The 25,078-nt window shown below is 47.6% G+C and overlaps 3 protein-coding genes across 5 annotated transcripts in view; 2 read left to right on the forward strand and 1 right to left on the reverse strand.

Moving 5' to 3' along the window:
* LOC141012340 (calpain-1 catalytic subunit-like) overlaps window positions 1–12,108 on the forward strand; it is a 21,959-nt gene extending 9,851 nt beyond the window's left edge. The window contains exons 7-23 of one of the 2 annotated variants that reach the window (XM_073485835.1): window positions 296–464; window positions 643–726; window positions 818–903; window positions 981–1,055; window positions 1,427–1,587; window positions 5,095–5,264; window positions 6,439–6,450; window positions 6,843–7,054; window positions 7,156–7,195; window positions 7,708–7,773; window positions 8,477–8,534; window positions 8,670–8,734; window positions 9,117–9,185; window positions 9,568–9,646; window positions 9,736–9,849; window positions 9,941–9,999; window positions 10,816–12,108. In XM_073485835.1, the coding sequence (XP_073341936.1) occupies window positions 296–464; window positions 643–726; window positions 818–903; window positions 981–1,055; window positions 1,427–1,587; window positions 5,095–5,264; window positions 6,439–6,450; window positions 6,843–7,054; window positions 7,156–7,195; window positions 7,708–7,773; window positions 8,477–8,534; window positions 8,670–8,734; window positions 9,117–9,185; window positions 9,568–9,646; window positions 9,736–9,849; window positions 9,941–9,999; window positions 10,816–10,842 (1,546 nt within the window). In that variant the 3' untranslated portion in view covers window positions 10,843–12,108. The remainder of the gene's footprint in view (window positions 1–295; window positions 465–642; window positions 727–817; window positions 904–980; window positions 1,056–1,426; window positions 1,588–5,094; window positions 5,265–6,438; window positions 6,451–6,842; window positions 7,055–7,155; window positions 7,196–7,707; window positions 7,774–8,476; window positions 8,535–8,669; window positions 8,735–9,116; window positions 9,186–9,567; window positions 9,647–9,735; window positions 9,850–9,940; window positions 10,000–10,815) is intronic. The other variant, XM_073485913.1, reaches the window with a different exon arrangement.
* Window positions 12,109–13,170: 1,062 nt separating this feature from the next.
* mrps28 (mitochondrial ribosomal protein S28) lies at window positions 13,171–14,279 on the reverse strand. The gene has a single exon (XM_073464980.1). It carries the CDS (start codon window positions 14,241–14,243, stop codon window positions 13,602–13,604), a length of 642 nt encoding a protein of 213 aa, XP_073321081.1. The 5' UTR covers window positions 14,244–14,279; the 3' UTR covers window positions 13,171–13,601.
* A 462-nt stretch (window positions 14,280–14,741) lies between these two features.
* Window positions 14,742–22,433, forward strand: sde2 (SDE2 telomere maintenance homolog (S. pombe)). 2 transcript variants are annotated; one of them, XM_073464966.1, is made up of 8 exons: window positions 14,742–14,882; window positions 17,785–17,905; window positions 17,997–18,108; window positions 18,198–18,367; window positions 19,029–19,164; window positions 19,468–19,623; window positions 19,717–20,026; window positions 21,402–22,433. In XM_073464966.1, the coding sequence occupies exons 1-8, from the start codon at window positions 14,781–14,783 to the stop codon at window positions 21,651–21,653; spliced, it is 1,359 nt and encodes a 452-aa protein (XP_073321067.1). In that variant the 5' UTR covers window positions 14,742–14,780; the 3' UTR covers window positions 21,654–22,433. The 2 variants fall into 2 exon arrangements, with proteins under 2 accessions (XP_073321067.1, XP_073321060.1); XM_073464959.1 differs by having other exon boundaries at window positions 14,761–14,882; window positions 21,369–22,433.
* The last annotated feature ends 2,645 nt before the right edge of the window (window positions 22,434–25,078 follow it).

The raw sequence follows: 25,078 nt of genomic DNA on the forward strand, positions 1-25,078 counted from the left end.
TGTGTGTTCCTACTGTGTTCCCACTGTGTTCCCTGTGTGTTCCCTGTGTTTCCACTGTGTTCTCTGTGCGTTCCCACTGTGTTCCCTGTGTGTTCCCACTGTGTTTCCACTGTGTTCCCACTGTGTCCCCTGTGTGTTCCCACTGTGTTCCCTGTGTGTTCCCACTGTGTTTCCACTGTGTCCCCTGTGTGTTCCCACTGTGTTCCCTGTGTGTTCCCACTGTGTTTCCACTGTGTCCCCTGTGTTCCCACTGTGTTCCTTGTGTGTCTCCACTGTGTTCCCTGTGTGTTTTCAGGCTGAACGGCTCATACGAGACGTTGTCCGGTGGCAGCACCACTGAAGGTTTCGAGGATTTTACAGGTGGTGTGTCTGAGATGTACGAGCTGAAGAAAGCTCCCAGAGATCTTCATCGTATCATTGGCAAAGCTCTGGAGAGAGGATCACTGCTGGGCTGCTCAATAGACGTCAGTCACACTCACACACAAACACACTCACACACACTCACGCACTCACTCACATACACACACACACACACACACACACACACACACACCATCACCTCTACACAGTTTGAAACATGTTCAGCAGGGATTGAGAGAGTTCATCTCGTCAGCTTGTTGGATGCGTTTGATTCGTCCTCAGATCACCAGCGCCTTTGACATGGAGGCGGTGACCTTCAAGAAGTTGGTTAAAGGCCACGCCTACTCTGTGACCGGACTCAGACAGGTGAGCTCAGCTGTCATCTGACCACAAGAGACCATCTGCAGCAGGATCAGGTCTTTGTGTGAGGTTCTGGATGTTTCTGGTCTCTCTGCAGGTGGAGTACCGCGGTCGGCAGGAGCGTCTGATCCGCATCAGGAACCCCTGGGGTCAGGTGGAGTGGACCGGTGCCTGGAGCGACAAGTCAGTGCTTTAAAATAAACAGGCTGTGTGTCGCCAGGAGGAAGTGAATGTGTGAGTAATCAGTGTTGGTGTTTCAGTTCCTCAGAGTGGAGCTCCATCGACTCTGCAGAGAAAGACGAGCTGCTCTGTAAGATGGAGGACGGAGAGTTCTGGTAGGTGTCTGCTGGACAAGTACATGTCAGTAACTTCAAGATAAAATATGTAACATATCTGCATCAGAATGTCTGAAAACAACTGGACTTTTGTTCTACACGTTGGTTAGTTGTGTTCTTACATTATCCTGAATGTTTCTAACAAAGTTCAAATCAGTGAAATCCACAAGTTTCCTCAAGGTAACAATGGAGCTCACGTCCACAGAGCACTGCTGCAGTCAGGGTGATAAACAGGAGAGCTGGAGGCTCTGAGCAGCTCCACCCACCCCTCCACGCACAGCAAGCAGCAGACGTCTGCAGCATCGTTCTACATTAGAGAGGCCTCGAGGCAGGAACGACGCTGACCTCTGACCTGTCTGTCTTTGTGTCAGGATGTCTTTCCAGGAGTTCCTCCGTCAGTTCTCCAGGTTGGAGATCTGTAATCTGACCCCGGACGCTCTCAGTGAGGACTCCACCAGTTTCTGGAACACTACGATGTTCGAGGGCGGCTGGAGGAGAGGAAGCACCGCTGGAGGCTGCAGGAACCATCCCAGTGAGCATTTATTAATGAAGTACCAACATTTAGAACTACATTATTAATGAATAGGAAGAATCGACAGCAGCTGACATATTGTCTCCATTATGACATTTACATTTATATTTAGGGCATTTGGCAGACGCTTTTGTCCAAAGTGACTTATAATAAGTACATTTGTCACAAGAAAGAAACCACAACATATCACCATTGATAAAGTAGAAAAGAAAAGATAGAAACAATTTTCAAGCCCTCATCTGAGCAAAGTAGCTGCTATTTATCAAGGATACCATATGTACAAAAGTGCTATGGTGTAAGTGCTAAGGGTCAGAACATACAAGTGCATATAAATAAATTCTTTTTTTGTTTGTTTGTTTTTTTGTTTGTTTTTTTGTGGGGGGTTGGGGGAGTTGGGAGGGAGTCATGCTATGCAGGGTCGAGGCAAATTCTGAACAAGTGAGTCGTGAGTCTTTTGCGGAAGATGGCGTGCGATTCTGCTGTCCTGACATTATTTGGGAGTTCGTTCCACCACTGGGGCACCAGAACAGAGAAGAGTCGTGACTTCGCTGGGTGGCCTTTGTTTGCTCTCAGCGATGGCGGTACCAGCCGGCCAGCTGATGTAGTAGAGTGAAGTGCTCGCGCTGGGCTGTGTGGTCTGACCAATGTTTGGAGGTAGATGGATGCAGTTCCATTGACGGCCTTGAAGGCCAGCACCATGGTCTTGAATCTGATGCGGGCCGCAACAGGAAGCCAGTGGAGGTCACGGAGGAGGGGGGTCACATGGGAGTTTGGGTAGATTGAAAACGAGGCGCGCTGCAGCGTTCTGGATACGTTGCAAGGGTTTAGTCGCAGAGGCTGGGAGTCCAGCCAAGAGAGAGTTGCAGTAGTCCAAGCGGGAGATGACCAGCGATTGGACCAGGAGTTGCGTTGCGTCCTTTGTGAGGAAAGACCAGATCCTGCGGATGTTGTAGAGGGCAAATCTGCAGGATCGGGCCACCGCGGTGATGTTGGGGGTGCAGGATAGTCCGCCGTCGAGGATCACTCCCAGGTTCCTCGCAGTTGATGACGGTGATACCGTGATGTCCTCGACAGTGACTGACAGATCCATGTGAGGGCAGTCTTTTCCCGGGATGAAGAGGAGTTCAGTTTTGCTGAGGTTGAGCTTGAGATCCTCAGTGCCATGCCATGTCTCCCTATTGTCAGTAGTGAGAGTGTGCAGGTGTGTGTGTGTGTGTGTGTTTGTGTTTGTGTTTGTGTGTGTGCATGTGCGTGTGTGTGTGTGTGTGTGCGTGTGTGTGTGTGTGTGTGTAGTATGGAGGGTGGGAGGGAGGGGCTTTCTTTGTAATTGTTTTATCTTTCATGTGTAAAGCACTTTGTGTTGCATGTCCTTGCATGAAAAGTGCTCTATAAATAAAGTTTTGATTTGATTTTGATTTGAGATTATGCGCAGTTGCCAGACATTCAGAGATGCGCGTGGCAACATGGGTGTTGGAGGATGGGGAAAGGAGAGGAACAGTTGGGTGTCATCAGCATAACAGTGGTAAGAGAATCCATGTGATGTGATTGCAGAGCCTAGTGATCTAGTGTATAGTGAAAACAGAAGTGGTCCTAGTACTGAGCCTTGAGGGACACCAGTTTCTAGGGAGCAGGGTTTGGACAAGGAGCCATTCCACATGATCTGAAAGGTGCGTTCTGTCAGGTATGATGTGAACCAGGTTAGAGCAGAGGCAGCAATGCCAAGTTCAGCCAAAGTGGAGAGGAGGATTTGGTGGTTGACTGTGTCAAACGCAGAGGATAAGTCGAGGAGGATGAGGACTGACGAGTGGGACGAGGCTCTGGCAGCACGAAGCAACTCAGTCACTGTGAGGAGGGCCGTCTCAGTGGAGTGAGCAGTCCTGAAGCCTGACTGATTGGGGTTAAGGAGGTCATTTTATGAAAGGTAGGACAGTTGGTTGTAGACGGCACGTTCCAGGGTTTTAGAGAGGAACGAGAGAAGAGATACAGGTCTGTAGTTTCGGATGTCAGATGAGTCTAGAGTGGGTTTCTTTAGGAGTGGCTTTCCTGTAGCTGTCTTGAAAGGAGCTGGAATACTGCCTGAAGTGAGGGAGGAGTTGATCAGAGTGGTGAGGAAAGGCAAGATGTCGTGTGAGATGTTTTGGAGAAGAGAGGAGGGAATCGGGTCGAGGGAACAGGTGGTGGCACGGTTAGACGTCACTAGTGTGTGAACATCTTCAGAGGAGAGAGGGCTGAAGCAGGTAAGGCTGTCATAGGTGAGGGTTGGGGGAGGTGCTTTCTGGGAGGGCTTAGGAGTAAATGAGGAGCTGATGTCTTTTACTTTCTTGGTAAAGTAAGTTGCAAAGTCATCAGCAGTGAGGGAGGAGGGAGGGGGAGGGGTAGGAGGGGTGAGGAGCGAAGAGAACATGGAGAATAGTTTCCTGGGGTTGGAGGCAGAGGAGTTGATCTTTGACAGGTAGAAGGCAGATTTGGCTGCTGAAACAGTTGATGAGAAGTCGGACAGGAGGTGGTGGTAGTGAGCAAGGTCATCGGGATGAAGTGATTTTCTCCATTTTCTCTCTGCTGCTCGTAACACTAATCTGTTGGTTTGCAGTGATTCAGACAGCCGGGGGGGGGGGGGAGAGGGGAGATGATCGTGCTGGTCGGGAGGTGAGGGGACAGAGAGTGTTTAAAGAGGAGGAGAGGGAGGACGACAGAGCGGAGGAGGCCTCCTCGGTGGACAGTAGAGAGAACTGTTCTGTGGATGGTAGTGAGGAGAGAACAGTTGAGGAGAGAGTGGAGGGAGAGAGGGATTTCAGGTTGCGGCGGGTGGTGACCGTGCGAGGTGCAGGGGCGAGGGAGGTGTTGGACTTCAAGGGGAGAGAGAAAGTGGCACAGTGGTGGTCGGACACAGTGAGCGGGGTAACAGAGAGTGCTGAGGTACTACAGGACCTTGTGAAGACAAGGTCAAGTTGGTTCCCGGCCAGGTGGGTGGGTGGAGAGGGGGAGAGTGTGAGGTCAAAAGAGGAGAAGAAGCTGATGAATTCAGATGAGCGCAGCTTCTCTGGGGGGATGTTGAAGTCACCCAAGACAACAAGCGCCGTGCCATCGTCAGGGGAGCAGCTTAGGAGGGCGTCCATCTCACCATAGAAGTCGCAGAGAGAACCAGGAGGGGGATAGATCACCACAATGTTGAGCTTGAAAGGAAGGGTGACAGAGACAGCATGGAATTCAGATTCAGATCTGGGTAGGAGGTCCAGGGGCAGGACCTTGTAGGACCACATGGGTGTGATGAGGAGTCCAGTTCCTCCTCCTAAATTATGAGAACTTTAAAAGTTTAACACGGAGGCTGTCAGGGTCCAGTGCAGGCTCAGTCTGTAGATTAATCCACATCCGGAGGTCAGTCCGGTAACAGACGAGCTGAACCAGTGAAATAAAAGTGCAGAATGAAACAATCAAACAAGAGAGTTTTAAATGTTTGTTTTTGTCTCGATGTGCGACTACATTTACCATGATGCCTCATTCCTGCAGACACATTCTGGATCAACCCTCAGTATAAGATCTGCCTGCTGGAGGAGGACGACGACCCTGAGGACGACGAGACCGCCTGCAGCTTCCTGGTGGCTCTGATGCAGAAAGATCGCCGCCGCTACCGCCGCCACGGCCAAGACGTGCACACCATCGGCTTCGCCATCTACGAGGTCAGAGGAAACAGTTTGACAGAATTTAGAAGACTGATTTATCATATTGGTTCTGACTGGATCAATAAACTGGGGGGTTCTGCAGAGGCGAGCCGTACAATTAGGCAAACCTGGCATTTGCCTGGAGCCCCGGACCCCATACAAGGCCCTTTGGGGCCCCGTAAATGCCCTCTTTATATTTTGTCCCCATATTTATTGTTTTTATAAAAATCTCTTCACAATAGTAGCATCGGGATGTCTAATTTGATCAATTACTCGTGTTTTGACAGTCTTTCTGCCAACCGTGCACCCCCCTTCAGTCTGCACTACATGGACTATTCCATGTTACGCATCACGCTCATCACGCTGCACGTATGCAGAAATGATTACGGCGTAAAATCCAAAACAGTAAATAACGGTAAGAGAGAGAGAAGAGATAAATCGAGAGAAATGAAGTGAATATACGAAAGCGGGTCACAGAAAAAGAAGAAGAGGGACCAAAGGCAGGAGTTTATTTCAAAGCTGCCAAAGCTATCGAGCTTTTTTACAGGAACTGCGGTGGCAGCGCCACATTCAGTTAAATATTACATTACTGTAAATAATGGTAATTTCTTTGTGTAGTGCATATCACGCACGGCCCTGTATGAAATAGGGCTGTCAACGAATACTCTAAATTCGAATATATATTCGAATATTTTAAAAAAATGGAGATTCGATTGTGAAAATTAATATTCAACTGTGGAAAAAAACACATCAGCGGCTGCTTTGCGAGTGGGCGCACTGCATGACGGGTCAGGGACAGGTCACTTGCACAGCGTCACTCACTGCTGAAAGTGAGACGCGACAAGTAAACTAAGTAACTAAACCCTGCTAACTAAACCCTCCTAACTAAACCCTGCTAACTAAATCCTGCTAACTAAATCCTGCTAACTAAATCCTGCTAACTAAACCCTGCTAACTAAACCCTGCTAACTAAATCCTGCTAACTTAATCCTGCTAACTAAATCCTGCTAACTTAATCCTGCTAACTAAATCCTGCTAACTAAACCCTGCTAAATTAATCCTGCTAACTTAATCCTGCTAACTAAACCCTGCTAACTTAATCCTGCTAACTAAATCCTGCTAACTAAACCCTGCTAACTTAATCCTGCTAACTTAATCCTGGCTGATTCTTTCCTTCTGTTTCTTCTTTCAGATTCCTGAAGAGGTGAGTCTGTCTGTGTGTGTGTGTGTGTGTGTGTGTGTGTGTGTGTGTGTGTCTGTCTGTGTGTCTGTGTGTCTGTGTGTGTGTGTGTGTGTCTGTGTGTGTGTCTGTGTGTCTGTGTGTCTGTCTGTGTGTGTGTGTGTGTGTGTGTGTCTGTCTGTCTGTCTGTCTGTCTGTCTGTGTGTGTGTCCATCTGTCTTTCTGTCTGTCTGTCTGTCTGTCTTTCTGTCTGTCTGTCTGTGTGTGTGTGTCTGTGTGTCTGTCTGTCTGTCTGTCTGTGTGTGTGTCCATCTGTCTTTCTGTCTGTCTGTCTGTCTGTCGTTCTGTCTGTGTGTCTGTCTGTGTGTGTGTGTGTGTCTGTCTTTCTGTCTGTGACCCGTCTGTGTGTCCTGCAGTACCGAGGCTGTCACAGTGTCCACATGAAGAAGGACTTCTTCCTGCGTCACTCATCCTGCGCTCGCTCTGAGACCTTCATCAACCTGCGAGAGGTGAGTGCTAGGCTCCGCCTCCCGCCCGGCGAGTACCTGATCATCCCGTCGACCTTCGAACCCTCCAAGGAGGCCGACTTCGTCCTGAGGGTGTTCACCGAGAAACAGTCAGAGACCGAGTGAGTCTGATACGACCAGAGATGTCTTCAGTTTATTGATCCAGTCAGAACCAATATGATCAATCAGTCTTCTGAACTGTGTCAAACTGTTTCCTCTGCAGCGAGATGGACGATGACGTCGTGGCAAACTTTGATGAAGAGGTGAAAAGGTCTTTTCTCACATTCTGAAGTAAAGTGTTCTGTTTTCTCCTCGAAGAGAATAAAAATGTGCCGAAACATTAAAAATGTTCCAGATTACAGAAATGTGTTATAATAATCAGATTATCGTCAGATTATCATCAGATTATTTTCAGATTATCGTCAGATTATTTTCAGATTATCGTCAGATTATCATCAGATTATCGTCAGATTATTTTCAGATTATCGTCAGATTATCTTCAGGTTATCATCATATTATCTTCAGATTATCATCGGATTAACTTCAGATTATCTTCAGATTATCTTCAGATTATCGTCAGATTATCTTCAGATTATCGTCAGATTAATTTAAGATTATCATCAGATTATCGTCAGATTATCTTCAGATTATCATCAGATTATCGTCAGATTATCTTCAGATTATCGTCAGATTATCGTCAGATTATCTTCAGATTATCTTCAGATTATCTTCAGATAAGGCTTTGACCTCAGGAGTTTCCTGTTCTTCTCTGCAGGAGGAAGTCTCAGAGAGCGACATCGACGATTCCTTCAGGTCCATGTTTGCTCAGCTGACTGGAGACGTGAGTTCAGCCCCATTGGCAGAATCAGTGATCCTGTAAACCACAGACGTGTTGAAACGCCACGTCTCAGTTTCATGTTGTGACATCACAGTTTCTGCTCGGTCAGGGTTGGGGTCAGGGTCGGGGTCAGGGGTCAGGTCAGGTCAGGGTCGGGGTCAGGGGTCAGGTCAGGGGTCAGGTCAGGGGTCGGGGTCAGGTCAGGTCAGGGTCGGGGTCAGGTCAGGGGTCGGGGTCGAGGTCAGGTCAGGGGTCAGGTCAGGGGTCGGGGTCAGGTCAAGGTCGGGGTCAGGTCAGGTCAGGGGTCAGGGTCAGGTCAGGGGTCAGGGTCAGGGTCAGCTGGGTGAGGGTGAGGTAGAGATCATGGTTTGTCTCCAGGAACACGTCTCGTTATAAATATCCAGTGGTCTCAGGCCTGTCTGACGTGGTCTCTGGCTGTGCAGCACCACCTCCTCCACCTGCTGACGTGACCGTCGCTTCATATTCACGTATCAGTGCAGAAGCATCAACTGCCAACATGTTTCCAGGCGACCGGGTTTAAAACTGCACGTTAACACAGAAACATCCCATAATTTGTGTTTTCACTGCAACATGCAAACAGCTGTGATGAACGACCTGTAGACTGCAGCTGTGACAGGGAGCAGCAGGTTAGCATCCAGGCTAACTGTGTGTGATGTAATGCTAACTGCTCTGCTGTCTCTCTCAGGACATGGAGATCTCAGTCCGGGAGCTCAGAACCATCCTCAACCGAGTCGTGTCCAAACGTACGTTTTCACTTTGGAACCATTACGTTTAAATCATAGGAGCAGGAAGTTCTGGTCCACATGACGAGTATCAATAAATCACTAAAATGGACCGTCTCAGTGTAACATGACTTCTTCTTCTGTGGTTGTTTACAGACAGAGACCTGCAGACTGACGGCTTCAGTATGGAGTCCTGCAGAGGCATGATCAGCCTCATGGACGTATCCTCACTCTGCTGCTGTTTGTTGGTTCTGTTGGTACTGCTGGTTCTGCTGGTTCTGTTGGTTCTAGTTTAATAGGAAGGCCCCTCAAAGAAAACAGATCAGGTGATTTGAGATTAGATAAATAAAACTGACTTGAGGTCCAGATGCTGAGTCCTGCTCAGTGTTCAGGATTCAAACAGGAGAACCAGGCTGACTGAGTCCTTGAATAACTTGTTGTGCTGTTCCGGGTCCAGCAGCTCTGGGTTCATGTTAGCCATGATGACTGCTGCCAGAACAAACAGTTGAGTTCTGTTAGCAGTAGAAGTGTTTGTTCTGATGTTCGGTCCTCTTCACTTCTTCTTCACCTGTTGACAACGTGTCGACCTTGACCGGAGCTCAGAAAGACGGCAGCGCTCGGCTCGGTCTGGTGGAGTTTCAGATCCTCTGGAACAAGATCAGGAAGTGGCTGGTGAGTTCTGGGTCAGGTGTCAATCTGATGTGTTCACCGGTGGAACAACGACAGCAGGCAGAATGGTTCTGATCTCCAGCTGCTTCACTGTGATGTCACTGACATGTTGGGTCTGTTAACCTGCTGATGTCAGCAGTTTCACTGAACCAGTCACCTCGATATCACCAGACTCCATTCACAAATGTCCTGATTTAAGAGCTGTTGAGTTAAACAAACTTTATGAATGTAAACTCTGAATCACTGGTTCCGTCTTTGAATCAACGCTGGTGTTCAGAACATGAAGCTGTTCCGTGGTGACATCATCCAGGTGTGTTTCTGTGTTCAGTGTGTGTTGAGACTTGAAGTGATCTGAGTATTGATTACCTATTGATGACCTCTGCAGGGGATCTTCAGAGAGTTCGATCTGGATAAATCAGGATGTATGAGCTCTTACGAGTTGCGTCTGGCGTTGGAAAATGGCGGTAAATCTGATTAATGTTGATGTGGCAGTGTTTATTAATGATCAGTGATCAGTTTTATTGATCTGACCTTTGCTGTGTGCCGTCCTCAGGGTTCAAACTGAACAACAAGTTGTATCAGATGCTGGTGGCTCGATACGCCGACAACGAGATCATCGACTTTGACAACTTCACCTGCTGTCTGGTCAAACTGGAGGCCATGTTCAGTACGTATCCCGGACCGGAGCTCTGTTAGTGAAGGAGCCGTGAAGGTTTCATGAAAGATCTTTGAAATGTTTCTCGTCTGGTTTCTGTCAGAGGCCTTCCAGGAGCTGGACCGAGACGGGACAGGAAGTGCAGAGATGAACATCATCGAGGTACCAAACACCAAACCAACTTCACGTAAATCAATAAAACCAGTTTGTTGGGAACAGAAACAACGGCCAGCTCAGATATCGTTCTGACGTGACCAGGTTCTGACGTGATCAGGTTCTGACGTGATCAGGTTCTGACATGACCAGGTTCTGACGTGACCAGGTTCTGACCTGACCAGGTTCTGACGTGATCAGGTTCTGACCTGACCAGGTTCTGACGTGATCAGGTTCTGACCTGACCAGGTTCTGACGTGATCAGGTTCTTGCCCTGTGACGACGGTCTCTGATTGTTTATAAATGTTAAAATCAGTCACAGTTTATAATGTTTAGATATTTGTGCAGCACCACTTCAGAGAGCTGCGTCCTGATTGGTTGAGTTTTAATGAGATTCAGATTCTTCGGTCCCAGTGTGTGTTTAAGCCCTGAGTCGCGTCTGCAGGCTGCAGTGATCACAAGGTGACGGTTACCTGAGTGACGCCTGACAGTCAAAACTCAGGGCAACATGAGAGCAGTGACAGGAGTTAACGAGCTGAATGACTGATTACTGAGACTGAGTACTTTATACTCATGTAAAAGTACCAAGTACAAGAGTACAAGTACTTTAAATGTGTACTTAAGTGTAATACTTGTACAATGTACTTAGTTACATTCCACCACTGATAATATTACACTTAATGTATCAGTTATACTTGTGTTAATACTCTGAGTGTAGTACAAATACTTCACAGTGGTACTTTAAATAAACCCTGTGTGTTCTTCTTCTTCCTCCTCCTCCTCCTCTTCCTCCTCCCTCCTCTTCCTCCTCCTCCTCCTCCTCAGTGGCTATATGTGACCATGTGTGGCTGAAGAAGACTCTGAACTTCAAAGTGCCTCCAACAGGAAGACAGGAAACCAGACTGACTGTTACACTACAGCTGTACCACACAGAAGTACTACAGTACTGCAGTACTTCTGCTGTAGTACTCAGTCTTCCAACATGAGTACGGAGGCTCACTGCTGCCAGAACACAACTCATTTACATACTTCAGACTCGATGCTGAACCGTTATTTTGTTGATTTTGAATCTTCATTGATTATCAGAGAGGCTCATGGGAGTTGTAGTCTCGTCATCTGTTTGTGTTCACGGCTGCACTGAGGTCAGATATTTAAACATTAGGATGTTTTATTGGCACATTAAATATTTTCAGACTCAGGTGACACACAAAACACCACATCTTATAAGATAACATAAATACGTGTTTATTCATTTGATTCAACATTCAGAGCTTTGTCACTGGTTCAGACTGAGCTGCAGGGTGGCTAACAGACCTGCAGGGTGGCTAACAGACCTGCAGGGTGGCTAACAGACGTGCAGGGTGGCTAACAGACGTGCAGGGTGGCTAACAGACGTGCAGGGTGGCTAACAGACTAGCTTCTGATAAACAATTAGAGTCACAATTAATTAACAATATGACAGACGTTACTGAGCTTTAATGTGAAAAACTAGCAGCAGGAAGTGCTTTCATTAGCAGGAAGACAAAGTGTCTGTTTAGTTTTTCATTAAAACTCACTAAACGTTGCTGTTTACGTCTACTTCTCTGTTCTGTTGTGTTGTTTACAACGTTACTGCCACCAGCTGTTGAGTGACGGAACTGCAGGAACAGGAAGTGACATTTAAACTGAACCTGCCAGCAGTGAGCCTCCATACCCCTGAACACAGTACTGCATATACACAGTACTGCATATATACACAGTACTGCATATATACAGTACTATATATACATCATTAATACAGTACTACAGCATTACTGCATGATTACTGCAGTACTACACCACAGTATCACAGTACTGAGACTAATGCACTGAAATCTCTCGTGCTGCTTTATTTATCTCTTCAGCCTGCAGATGGAAACATCATCAATAACTATTTATCATCTATTTATTAATGAGACTGAGCTGCTGCCTCCTCCATCCTCATCATCATCATCTTCATCCAGCCTGTGAGTCACAGCTGAGGCTGTCCTGTCCCTCAGGCTGGAGGACAGTGAGGAGGCGTTCAGGTTGAGCTCGGACAAACAAGTGCTGATGTAGCAGATCCTTCATGTTTTCTCTTATTAAAGGAAACAAAACAGCTGATTGTGTTTGATTCAGTGTTTCTCTGCACCTGCATCACGTGACACACACACACCTGCATCACCTGACACACACACACCTGCATCACGTGACACACACACACCTGCATCACGTGACACACATACTTTCATTATTTTTCCAAAAATGTAATATCAGGCTCGTTGGAGATGAGCTGCGCCTGGAAGGTGGACGGGACCAGGCGGCAGCAGCAGGGGCGGTGACAACAAGCTGCAGTCCAGTCGGACCGTTTCCAGCTGCCGTCAAAGAAAATACAGGAAGTCACAGAAACATTTACCACCTGTAGGATCCACCTGTTGGATCCAACAGGTGGATCCACCTGTAGGATCCACCTGTAGGATCCAACAGGTGGATCCACCTGTAGGATCCAACAGGTGGATCCACCTGTAGGATCCACCTGTAGGATCCACCTGTAGCTACCTGTAGTTTGCAGAACAGAGGTGTGGCTGAAGAAACTGCACACTGTCATTTATAAATCATACAATCCCTGAATGTAAGAAACTGAACCAGTGAATTAACAGTCAGAACGTCCTCACAGCTGCATATACAGGCTGCACACGGGGAGGACGAGCAGCAAAGGTTTCTTATCATCTGTATTATTGATGTATTTATATGTGTAATTATATACAGTAAATATGTGGGAATATGTGTATCTGCATTGTTTTCTATCCTTTGTTCTTTCTGTCGGCCTTGTGAAGCCCTGACTGCTCGTTTTGATGAGTGTTATATAAATATATAACCTTCATTGCACAGCATGAGCTTCATATAATCCAGCATTAAATATATATAAAGTCCTCACTAAGAGCCAATCAGCTCTCTGATCAGGCACAGCCAGGTTTCCCATCATGCCCTGCGGCGCCTTGATCTCGTGAGGTTATCGTTGCAGGTGCGTGCATGACGTCAGGGCAAGACGGGATCAAATCGGACACAAATCTACCCAGCATGCATTGCGCGGTGGCCGCCGCAGCTCATCTCCAACGAGCCTAAAGTCTGGAGTGTGACGTCACAGAGTTAGAGGGGTGATTAAAGGGACAGTCCGCTGAGTTCACATCCTGAGGACAAACTCTTTATTTATATTTGAGTGATTTCAGAGACAGAACTACAACAAGGTTCTGAGAACATGGGTCAGTTATCAGGACCAACATGATCTGATGATCCTGCAGAGTTTACACATCAGATCAGGGTCCAGAGTCCAGAGTCCAGAGTCCAGAGTCCGGACTGACAGACGCAGTCCAACACACGAGTCATACATGTCCACATGAGTCCGACATGTCCACATGAGTCCAACATGTCCACATCAGTCCAACATGTCCACATCAGTCCGACATGTCCACATCAGTCCAACACATCAGTCCAACATGTCCACATCAGTCCGACATGTCCACATCAGTCCAACATGTCCACATCAGTCCAACATGTCCACATCAGTCCAACACATCAGTCCTCTGCTGTCTCACTCCTGCACTGCAGCGGTCCTACTTCTGGCTGTCCCGGCCCTCCTTTCCCTCCAGCGGCCCCAGCAGTACCGCCTGGGCCTCCAGCAGCGTGGTGTCGGTGTTGGCTCCCAGGAAGCGGGACGTGAGCTCCAGGTCCTGCAGCCGCAGACGGACCCTGCTGCCCCGCTGCAGCTGCTCTCCGCGCTCCGGCCGCCGGCACACGCAGTGGAACTTCCCGCCGAAGTCGATGTACAGGTCGTCCTGGACCACATGGAAGATCCTCCCGACCACCACCTTGTCTTTGGCCGGTCCCATCTGGATCAGCGGGGACCGGCGGAGCAGCGAGGCGAAGGTCTCCTCATGGCCGGAGGAGGAGCCGCTGCTGCCGGCCGCGGCGCTCTCCGCCTCCCGCCGGAGCTCCGACTGCAGGTCGAAGGCGGCAGCGAAGCCGGACCGGGGTCTGTCCGCGGGGGGCGGCTCGGTCCGGGGTCTGTCCGCGGGGGGCGGCTCGGTCCGGGGTCTGTCCGCGGGGGGCGGCTCGGTCCGGGGTCTGTCCGCGGGGGGCGGCTCGGTCCTGGTTCTGTCCGCGGAGTCCGAGCTGAAGGAGGTTCTGATGAGCCTGCTGGAGGTGAACGGAGCTCCGAACCTGAGGCTGGACACAACCTTCCACAGGGCCGCCATGTTGTCCCACAATGCGCAGTGAAGAACACTTCCGTCTTTAACTTCCGGTAGAGGACACGCCCACAGCGCCACCTGGCGGCTCCACTGTGCGTTTTCTTCATTAATGACTGTGTTAAGTTTTTGTTTTTTTAATTTAACTTTTCAAAAATACTTCAAATTCTCTCAAAGGGAACATAAATTGCACTTTTTTTTTTTTTTACAACGAAACATTTATCGTATCTCTGTGACCAAAAATAAAATCTACAAGGCTTTGTTAAAAAATATAATAATAATAATAATAATAATAATAATAATAATAATAATAATAAGATTAAAACAAAGAAAAAATAAAACAAATACAACCAGAAACAAATAAATGCTGACACATCCTCTGGACCTTTATTTTACTTTATTTTATTTTATTGGATGTGAGTGACAGCGGTCGGCAGGTGGCGCAGTGGTGACGTGTGATGGTGACGTGTGATGGTGACGTCTGCTGCAGCCGGATGAGCGTAGAAGAGCTGCGCATGCGCAGAGTGTGTAGCGGCTGCAGACAACATGGAGGTGTTTGTCAGCGCCCCGAGGTCCAGCTTCGCTCCCTGGTTGTTCCCGGACGAGTCCGCGGTCAGAGACCTGCTGAGCCGCTTCACTCAGCCGCAGGTGAGCGTTCACACCGGACAGAGGCGGGAACACCGCGGCAACCCGCCTCCACTGCTTTTACTTCTCAAGCCGAGTGTTAGCTTCTGTGCTAACGTTAGCTTCTGTGCTAACGTTAGCTTCTGTGCTAACGTTAGCTTCTGTGCTAACGTTAGCTTCTGCGCAGCTGTACTCTGATTACTGACCCGCAGCTGTACTCTGATTACTGACCCGCAGCTGTACTCTGATTACTGTCTGACCCGCAGCTGTACTCTGATTACTGTCTGACCTGCAGCTGTACTCTGATTACTGACCTGCAGCTGTACTCTGATTACTGACCTGCAGCTGTACTCTGATTACTGACCTGCAGCTGTACTCTGATTACTGTCTGACCTGCAGCTGTACTCTGATTACTGACCCGCAGCTGTACTCTGATTACTGCCCTGCAGCTGTACTCTGATTACTGACCTGCAGCTGTACTCTGATTACTGCCCTGCAGCTGTACTCTGATTACTGTCTGACCCGCAGCTGTACTCTGATTACTGACCCGCAGCTGTACTCTGATTACTGTCTGACCCGCAGCTGTACTCTGATTACTGACCCGCAGCTGTACTCTGATTACTGACCCGCAGCTGTACTCTGATTACTGTCTGACCCGCAGCTGTACTCTGATTACTGACCCGCAGCTGTACTCTGATTACTGACCCGCAGCTGTACTCTGATTACTGTCTGACCTGCAGCTGTACTCTGATTACTGACCCGCAGCTGTACTCTGATTACTGACCCGCAGCTGTACTCTGATTACTGTCTGACCCGCAGCTGTACTCTGATTACTGTCTGACCTGCAGCTGTACTCTGATTACTGACCCGCAGCTGTACTCTGATTACTGACCCGCAGCTGTACTCTGATTACTGACCCGCAGCTGTACTCTGATTACTGTCTGACCCGCAGCTGTACTCTGATTACTGTCTGACCCGCAGCTGTACTCTGATTACTGACCTGCAGCTGTACTCTGATTACTGCCTGACCTGCAGCTGTACTCTGATTACTGCCCTGCAGCTGTACTCTGATTACTGTCTGACCCGCAGCTGTACTCTGATTACTGTCTGACCTGCAGCTGTACTCTGATTACTGACCCGCAGCTGTACTCTGATTACTGACCTGCAGCTGTACTCTGATTACTGTCTGACCCGCAGCTGTACTCTGATTACTGACCCGCAGCTGTACTCTGATTACTGTCTGACCCGCAGCTGTACTCTGATTACTGACCCGCAGCTGTACTCTGATTACTGACCCGCAGCTGTACTCTGATTACTGTCTGACCCGCAGCTGTACTCTGATTACTGACCCGCAGCTGTACTCTGATTACTGACCCGCAGCTGTACTCTGATTACTGTCTGACCTGCAGCTGTACTCTGATTACTGACCCGCAGCTGTACTCTGATTACTGACCCGCAGCTGTACTCTGATTACTGTCTGACCCGCAGCTGTACTCTGATTACTGTCTGACCTGCAGCTGTACTCTGATTACTGACCCGCAGCTGTACTCTGATTACTGACCCGCAGCTGTACTCTGATTACTGACCCGCAGCTGTACTCTGATTACTGTCTGACCCGCAGCTGTACTCTGATTACTGTCTGACCCGCAGCTGTACTCTGATTACTGACCTGCAGCTGTACTCTGATTACTGCCTGACCTGCAGCTGTACTCTGATTACTGCCCTGCAGCTGTACTCTGATTACTGTCTGACCCGCAGCTGTACTCTGATTACTGTCTGACCTGCAGCTGTACTCTGATTACTGACCCGCAGCTGTACTCTGATTACTGACCCGCAGCTGTACTCTGATTACTGACCCGCAGCTGTACTCTGATTACTGTCTGACCCGCAGCTGTACTCTGATTACTGTCTGACCCGCAGCTGTACTCTGATTACTGTCTGACCCGCAGCTGTACTCTGATTACTGACCTGCAGCTGTACTCTGATTACTGCCTGACCTGCAGCTGTACTCTGATTACTGCCCTGCAGCTGTACTCTGATTACTGACCTGCAGCTGTACTCTGATTACTGACCTGCAGCTGTACTCTGATTACTGACCTGCAGCTGTACTCTGATTACTGACCTGCAGCTGTACTCTGATTACTGACCTGCAGCTGTACTCTGATTACTGTCTGACCTGCAGCTGTACTCTGATTACTGACCCGCAGCTGTACTCTGATTACTGACCTGCAGCTGTACTCTGATTACTGACCCGCAGCTGTACTCTGATTACTGACCCGCAGCTGTACTCTGATTACTGACCCGCAGCTGTACTCTGATTACTGACCTGCAGCTGTACTCTGATTACTGACCTGCAGCTGTACTCTGATTACTGACCCGCAGCTGTACTCTGATTACTGACCCGCAGCTGTACTCTGATTACTGACCTGCAGCTGTACTCTGATTACTGACCCGCAGCTGTACTCTGATTACTGACCCGCAGCTGTACTCTGATTACTGTCTGACCTGCAGCTGTACTCTGATTACTGTCTGACCCGCAGCTGTACTCTGATTACTGACCTGCAGCTGTACTCTGATTACTGACCTGCAGCTGTACTCTGATTACTGACCCGCAGCTGTACTCTGATTACTGACCTGCAGCTGTACTCTGATTACTGACCCGCAGCTGTACTCTGATTACTGACCTGCAGCTGTACTCTGCAGTAAATATAACAGTGAATCAGTTTCAGCCTCATCAGCTTCGATTGTTTCTGTAAATATCTGTTTTGTGAACTTGATGACAGCAACACGTTTCAAACCGGCCGTCAACTGTCACATCTGTCAATCATTTGACCTCTTTTTGTTTAAGAAATGTGTGTGTGTGTGTGTGTGTGTGTGTGTGCGTGTGCGTGTGCGTGTGCGTGTGTGTGTGTGTGTGTTCGCACAGGGAGTTTCTTCTTCTGAGGACTTCTACGTCATCAGAAATGGCCGACTGTCCGATGTGGACGAGCCGCTGCAGCAGGGAGCTGTCTATCACCTGCAGCCCCGCCTCTGTGGGGGGAAAGGAGGTCCGATCAGAACCAAGCTAAGCTTGATGAAACTCCCAGTGATTGGCTGTCTGTCTTCTTCTGTGGTGTCTAACACGAGGCTGTGTTTCAGGGTTCGGCTCCATGCTGCGAGCTCTGGGCGCTCAGATCGAGAAGACGACGAATCGCGAGGCTTGCCGAGATCTGAGCGGGCGACGCCTCCGAGACGTCAACCACGAGAAAGAGTAAGACTTCTCCTGCGAGGAGCTCGTGGTGCACGTGGGCTCAGAGCGCAGGTGAGGCTGACTGTAACTCTTCTTCTGTGGTGCGCTAGGATGGCGGAGTGGCTGAAGAAGCAGTCGGAGCGTGAGGCGGAGAAGGAGCAGCGTCGTCTGGAGCGTCTGCAGAGGAAGCTGAGTGAACCCAAACACCAGTTCACTGATCCAGAGTACCAGCAGCAGTGTCACGACCTGTCAGAGCGGCTGGAGGACTCCGTCATCAAAGGTGTGTGTGTGTGTGTGTGTGTGTGTGTGTGTGTGTGTGTGTGTGTGTGTGTATTGCCTGTCACTACTTCTCTTTAGTTCTTAAATAGTGGTGATGTCATCATTGAGGGACACGTCAGACATTTTGTTCAGGAGGATCTTAAGGCTCATTTTGGGTTGAGTGTTTGTTTCTGTAATACTCAATGTGACCACCAGAGGCTGCCGTGCACGTCTGCTCACATCCTGAATAAGATGGAGACGTCCACGTTCCTCCAGAGGAGGTTTATTTTCTCTGAACACAACAAGCATCATCCCGTGTCAGCAGGGGACGTAACATGACTGTGGCTTTGTTTTGGGGAGGACGCTGCATCACCAGACCTCGTCAGTGTCTCTACAGTGGACAGGGAGTCACTGCCGGGACGAAGGAGGACGAAGACAGCGCATGTCTTTGTCCGTCCCTGAGTGTGTCAGGACAAACAGTCAGATGTCTGTTGATCTGCACTGATCCACACGAGGCAGTGTGACCCTGGCAGAGCCGGCAGGGCTGAAAGAAATTGAAAGAAATCAAATGTTGGATCCAGAGAGTGGTCGGACCTCTGACAGTCACAGATCAACAGACTAGTATTGGATTTTTAAACACATTGATCGTCACCGGTCCGGCTGTTGTGTTGTGTGTGTCTCAGGTCTGCAGGCGTCCTCCAGCGGTCAGGTGAAGGCCGACGACGTCGCGCCGACAAAGAGACCAAACTCGGATGAGAGCGAGCAGCCGCACAAGAAGAAGAAGAAGAAGACGGCGGCAGCGACAGCAGCGTGTTTCTGGTGAGCGTCCATCCTCCTGATTTTCCTCACGTTAACTGACACGTGAACAGACGTGAGAGGAGGCACCGTGATGATGATGAGGAGGAGGCTGAAACCTTCCTCACACCATCAGGTCACGTTCTCCACCTGTTCAGCTGTGACCGGAGCCCTTTGGACCTCAGAGTCAGCTCGTCTTCTTCTTCTGTGGTTTAGTAGACGACTGGATAATCGGCTCCTCCTGCTGTTTGTCTCCCTCAACCAATCAGCTCAGTCGGTTCTTTCAGACAGAAACCTGATTTCTGTTTTCTGTTGTCATGGTTACAGGACAGGGGTCGACGAGCTGCTGAGCTCAGAGGAAGACGATGATGAAGATGAGGACGACGATGAGTCTCCGTCCACGTCCTCCTCCGGCTGTGTAGCTGCTGCGGTTGTTACCATGACGACACAGACAGAGGAGGCGGAGCCAGAGCGGAGCAGCAGGTAGACATGAGCTCAGAGTCCACCTGAGACATTCAGACACGTCACCTGATTTATATTTTTAGATATTTATTTATCCGTCACGTTTCTCTTCAGCTCGTCTGACTGCAGCTCCTCATCAGCTGATCACACCCCCGGACCCTCCGAGGATCAGAGACCTCCACAGTCCTCCAGAGACCAGACCACCGGACCCTCCGAGGATCAGAGACCTCCACAGTCCTCCAGAGACCAGACCACCGGACCCTCCGAGGATCAGAGACCTCCACAGTCCTCCAGAGACCAGACCACCGGACCCTCCGAGGATCAGAGACCTCCACAGTCCTCCAGAGACCAGACCACCGGACCCTCCGAGGATCAGAGTCCCCCAGAAGCACCAGAGGAGTCCAGCTGTTTGTTTCAGCAGCAGGTCAGTAGTTTGTCCTCTGTGTGCTGCCGTAGCTTCCTCTCTGTCCATCCCATAATATGTGAAGCACAACTGGACACTGTTCAAAGATGGCGTCCTCACACGTGTGGACGCTCAGCAGAGTCCAGGCCTCTAATTGTTTTGTTCGTCCTTCAGCACAGTCCTCTGCCATGTTTACACCAGACTAAGTCTGGGATTGTTGGTTTCACGCCTTGATAACTAATTTAATTTTGAATTGTTCTTTGAAGAGCTGGTGATGTCATGAGTGGTGTAATGTACATGATGTGTTAGCAGTGTACCACACTAAGGCCTGACTGTCAAACGTTAATCATTTATGATAAATATCAATGTAACAAGTACTTGTTTCAGCAGTTAGTCACAGAGGAGACCTGCCACCTACTGACTGTTTGTTGTAACTGCCATGGTCATGTAGCTGTGTGTGAGGGTCATGTAGCTGTGTGTGAGGGTCATGTAGCTGTGTGTGGGTCATGTAGCTGTGTGTGAGGGTCATGTAGCTGTGTGTGAGGGTCATGTAGCTGTGTGTGAGGGTCATGTAGCTGTGTGTGGGTCATGTAGCTGTGTGTGAGGGTCATGTAGCTGTGTGAGGGTCATGTAGCTGTGTGTGAGGGTCATGTAGCTGTGTGAGGGTCATGTAGCTGTGTGTGAGGGTCATGTAGCTGTGTGAGGGTCATGTAGCTGTGTGTGAGGGTCATGTAGCTGTGTGAGGGTCATGTAGCTGTGTGTGAGGGTCATGTAGCTGTGTGAGGGTCATGTAGCTGTGTGTGAGGGTCATGTAGCTGTGTGTGAGGGTCATGTAGCTGTGTGAGGGTCATGTAGCTGTGTGATGGTCATGTAGCTGTGTGAGGGTCATGTAGCTGTGTGAGGGTCATGTAGCTGTGTGTGAGGGTCATGTAGCTGTGTGAGGGTCATGTAGCTGTGTGTGAGGGTCATGTAGCTGTGTGAGGGTCATGTAGCTGTGTGTGATGGTCATGTAGCTGTGTGAGGGTCATGTAGCTGTGTGAGGGTCATGTAGCTGTCAGGTCACATGTCTGATGCTGCAGCTCTGGTTATTAGCCATGACTTCAGTGTGAGCTGAATATTGTGGAGTTGAGCTCTGAGGACAGAAGAGTTGTTGGATGTTAACGGTGTAAACTGGTTTTCTTGTCGATAACGTGAACGTTGTTAACATAACTCACCAGGAACACAAAATATTTCCACACCAGTGATTTCAGAGAAGCAGGAGTTCAGTTCATGTGTCTCTTATATCAGCAGGTGTCCTGGTGTCTTTTAACTGGCTGCAGGATTGGATGAACATTAAACTGAAGTCTGGCGTTTGTCTCCTCAGCAGCAGCAGCAGCAGCAGCAGCAGCAGCAGCAGCAGCAGCAGCAGCAGCAGCAGCAGCAGCAGCAGCAGGGTCGGTCTCTGCTGGACTTGTCCTCGGTCTCATCTGTGGACCAGCTCCAGTCTCTGGGTCTGGACGTCCTGAAAGAGGAACTGATGTCTCGAGGTTTGAAGTGCGGGGGAACGCTGACGGAGCGCGCTGCCCGACTCTTCTCCATCAGAGGACTGACTCCAGATCAGATTGACCCGGCGCTGCTCGCCAAACCGGCCAAGCCTAAGAGGAAGTGAAGAGGTCAGAGGTCACAGCTGATCTGACCCTCAGGAGCAGTCCCACATCTTCCCATCGCAGCCAGATTGCTTGATGAAATGTGGCTTTGTTGTGGTCTGTCGCTGGACTCGCCTGCTTCTTCTTCATTTTTCGTCTTTCTTTTTTCCAGGACGGCTCAAACCTCTGAGGAGGACTGTGAGCTGCGGTTTAAACTCTTTCAAGTTCAGATTTTTGGAGTTTTTGGACATGAGACTTTCTGAAAACGATCCTTTAGATTTTTATCAGTTTGAGCTGCAGATCATTAACATCTGTTGGTTTGTCCAATCAGAAAGCAGAATTTTCAAATGCTTTAGTGAGGCGGAGTCCGCCCCTACTGGTGTGCCCCGTTTTTTAAAAAAAAATGGAGCTGGGTGATGTATTTTTGTAGCTAGCCTCGAAGTTAGCGTTGGCCTGGTTCCCTCTATGGAACTTTTCTTTACAGTTTACAGATGATTGCAGAAAATAATCTAACACAAGTTTTATGATATTTACATGTTTTTTCTTCAACAGGATTATCGTCATAACACAATTCAAACAGGATAAAAAAATGTTTCATCTCTCTGTGTTACTACTGGACTTATGTTTTCTGAAATAAGGTCCCATGGTAGGACGTCACTTCTGTAGAACGTCTGCGGTTCATCTTCGGCTCAGTTTTGTCTGAAAAAAATCTCATTTTAAAAATTTAAAATACTTAATGTAATTTGATTTTGTTCTTAAATTTGATTTAAACTGAATGTTTTAATTAAAGTGTCTGAAACAAATGACAGTTGTTCATCATTTCTAACTAACATTCAGGGACTGTAGGTATTATCAGTTTCATATTTCAGGAAGTTGCATCAAGCAGCATTGAGAACGTGTCTCAGTGACTCGGTGGCATATGCCACTTTTGGCTCAGTGGCATATGCCACTAACTGAATTTTTTTTATTAAAATGACGGAAACAAACGACAATTGTTTATTATTTTTCGGTAACATTCAGATACTTAGTGCTTACTATCTGTTTTGAAGGGAAGAGTGATCATTTTACTTAATCTACCTAGTTAAAGCAAAATGAATGGTGGACCTGTGAAAATAATTTCTTTTAATGTTAATGGGGTTTTGAATCCAATTAAAAGAAGTAAGATTTTGTCAAAACTGAAAAAAGAGAGGGCCCAGGTAGCTTTCCTCCAAGAAACACACGAGTCAATCTGAACACGAAAAATTAAAAAGGTTGGGCTTCAAGCATGTATTTTTTCCTCGTATAAGATGGGTCACAGGAGAGGAGTTGCTACTCTTATATCAAGCACACTTAATTATGAACATCTCTCAGAAATTAAGGACAAAGAGGGAAGATTTATAAGGATCACAGGGAGAATAGAGGGGACTGAAATAACATTATTGAATGTTTATGCCCCATCAGGAAGCGAGTGGCTATTTTACAGACGTATCTTTGACCTAATGGTCAATTCTCAGGGTGTGGTAATCTGTGGGGGGGATTTTAATATCAGGCTAAACCCGGCACTAGATTCATCAGGAACAGCTATTCAAAATAGGCCCTTGAATAAGAAAGTGAGAGCATTAATGGAAGAGCTGGGCATCATAGATGTGTGGAGGGAACTGTACCCTTCTAGCAGAGATTATACACATTACTCTTTTCCGCGCTCAGTTTACTCAAGGATAGACTACTTCTTTATGTTTAGTAGGGATAGATTTAAGATAAGAGACTGTAACATTGCAATGATTGACCTATCAGATCATAGCCCGATTTCTATGTCATTAATTTTAGAAAAGAAAACAAGAAAAACGCAATGGAAATTGAATTCAAATATTCTCAATGACCCAAAAATACTGGAGAAATGTAAAGAAGACATCAAAGAGTATTTAGAATTTAATGATTCGGGAGAAGTATCACCAGCAATTCTGTGGGATACATTGAAAGCCATAATGAGAGGGAAAATTATTTCTATTACCACATATTTGAAGAAGCTTAAAGGACAAAGATTGGTGGATCTGCAGGGAAAATTTAAACAGTTACAACTCGCTGATAGTAATAAAAAAGAATTTTAACCGGAAGGTGGAAATAAAACAACTGCAGAGGGAAATTGACGATCTATACACACTAGAAACACAGAAAAGGCTGCTCTTCCTGAAGCAAAAGAACTATGAAGTAGGAGGCAAATCAGCAAAACTTTTAGCCTATAAATTACGCAAACAGCAAGTTGAAAATACAATTTATAAAATAAAGAATCCAAAAACAAAATTGATTGAAGATAAATTAGGGAAAATTCAGGAGAGTTTTGAGATATTTTACCGGGAGCTATATTCCCAACCCCATGCCTCCAATGAGACCCAGATTGACGCTTTTTTGAACTCCCTGGAACTACCCAGACTCACAAGCTCAAACAATGATGAGTTAACACGACCAATTACTATTAAAGAGGTGGATTTGGCTATCTCTAAATTAAAGATTGGTAAGTCTCCAGGCTCAGATGGTTTTACCACAGAGTGGTACAGATCCTTAAAACCACAGTTATCTCCACTGTTACTCAATACATTTAATTGGATCCTGCAAAAAGGAGAAATTCCTCCCTCTTGGAGGGAGGCAATTATCTCAGTTATTCCCAAGGAGAATAAAGACAAGAAAGAATGTGGCAGTTATAGGCCTGTTAGCGTTCTCAATCTGGATTACAAATTATTTACATCTATATTAGCTCGCAGGTTGGAAAACCAGTTACCCAGCCTCATCCACCTAGACCAGACTGGAGGGAGGGATAGAACAGAAAGTAGCTCTATTTGCGGATGACGTCCTGGTCTATCTGGAGGACCCTGAAAAATCATTTACATGTTTGATGACACTGCTGGCTGACTTTGGGAAGGTATCAGGCTATAAGCTTAACATATCGAAAACACAAGTTATGACTCTGAATTTTATGGCTTCAAAGGACCTTAAAGACAAATATAACATCCATTGGGAAGCTGAAGCACTAAAATACCTAGGAATCAGTTTGACAAAGGATCTCTCAAAATTATCACAAGCAAATTATGGACCATTATCTTTGAAGATAAAATCAGACATGCATAGATGGAGCCTTATCCCCTTTTTAAGCCTGAATTCAAGAGTAGACGCGGTAAAAATGAACATCCTCCCTAGGTTATTGTATATTTTTCGGACTCTACCGGTGGAGGTGAATGACAACCAATTTAAGGAATGGGACAAATGGATCTCCAGATTTATCTGGCAAGGAAAAAAAACAAGAATCCGATTCAATATCTTGCAATTAAGAAAAGCCAGAGGAGGTATGTCTCTAGCTTGTTTGAGAAATTATTTTTGTGCTTTACAGCTAATTCCTTTACTGTATTGGTGCAATGGGGAGTACAAAGCCAAATGGAAGGAGTTGAAATTAGAAATGGCAACAAATTTTCCTCTA

This window comes from Pagrus major, chromosome 1 (assembly GCF_040436345.1).
Source record: "Pagrus major chromosome 1, Pma_NU_1.0".
NCBI lineage: Eukaryota > Metazoa > Chordata > Actinopteri > Spariformes > Sparidae > Pagrus > Pagrus major.

Excerpts from the sequence above, each read along its gene's own strand:
- mrps28 (XM_073464980.1), bottom strand. The coding sequence starts at position 14,243 with ATGGCGGCCCTGTGGAAGGTTGTGTCCAGCCTCAGGTTCGGAGCTCCG.
- sde2 (XM_073464959.1), top strand. The coding sequence starts at position 14,781 with ATGGAGGTGTTTGTCAGCGCCCCGAGGTCCAGCTTCGCTCCCTGGTTG. Across the intron at positions 17,906-17,996 it reads CCTCTGTGGGGGGAAAGGAG|GGTTCGGCTCCATGCTGCGA; the intron begins GTCCGATCAGAA and ends GCTGTGTTTCAG. Across the intron at positions 18,109-18,197 it reads GACGTCAACCACGAGAAAGA|GATGGCGGAGTGGCTGAAGA; the intron begins GTAAGACTTCTC and ends GTGGTGCGCTAG.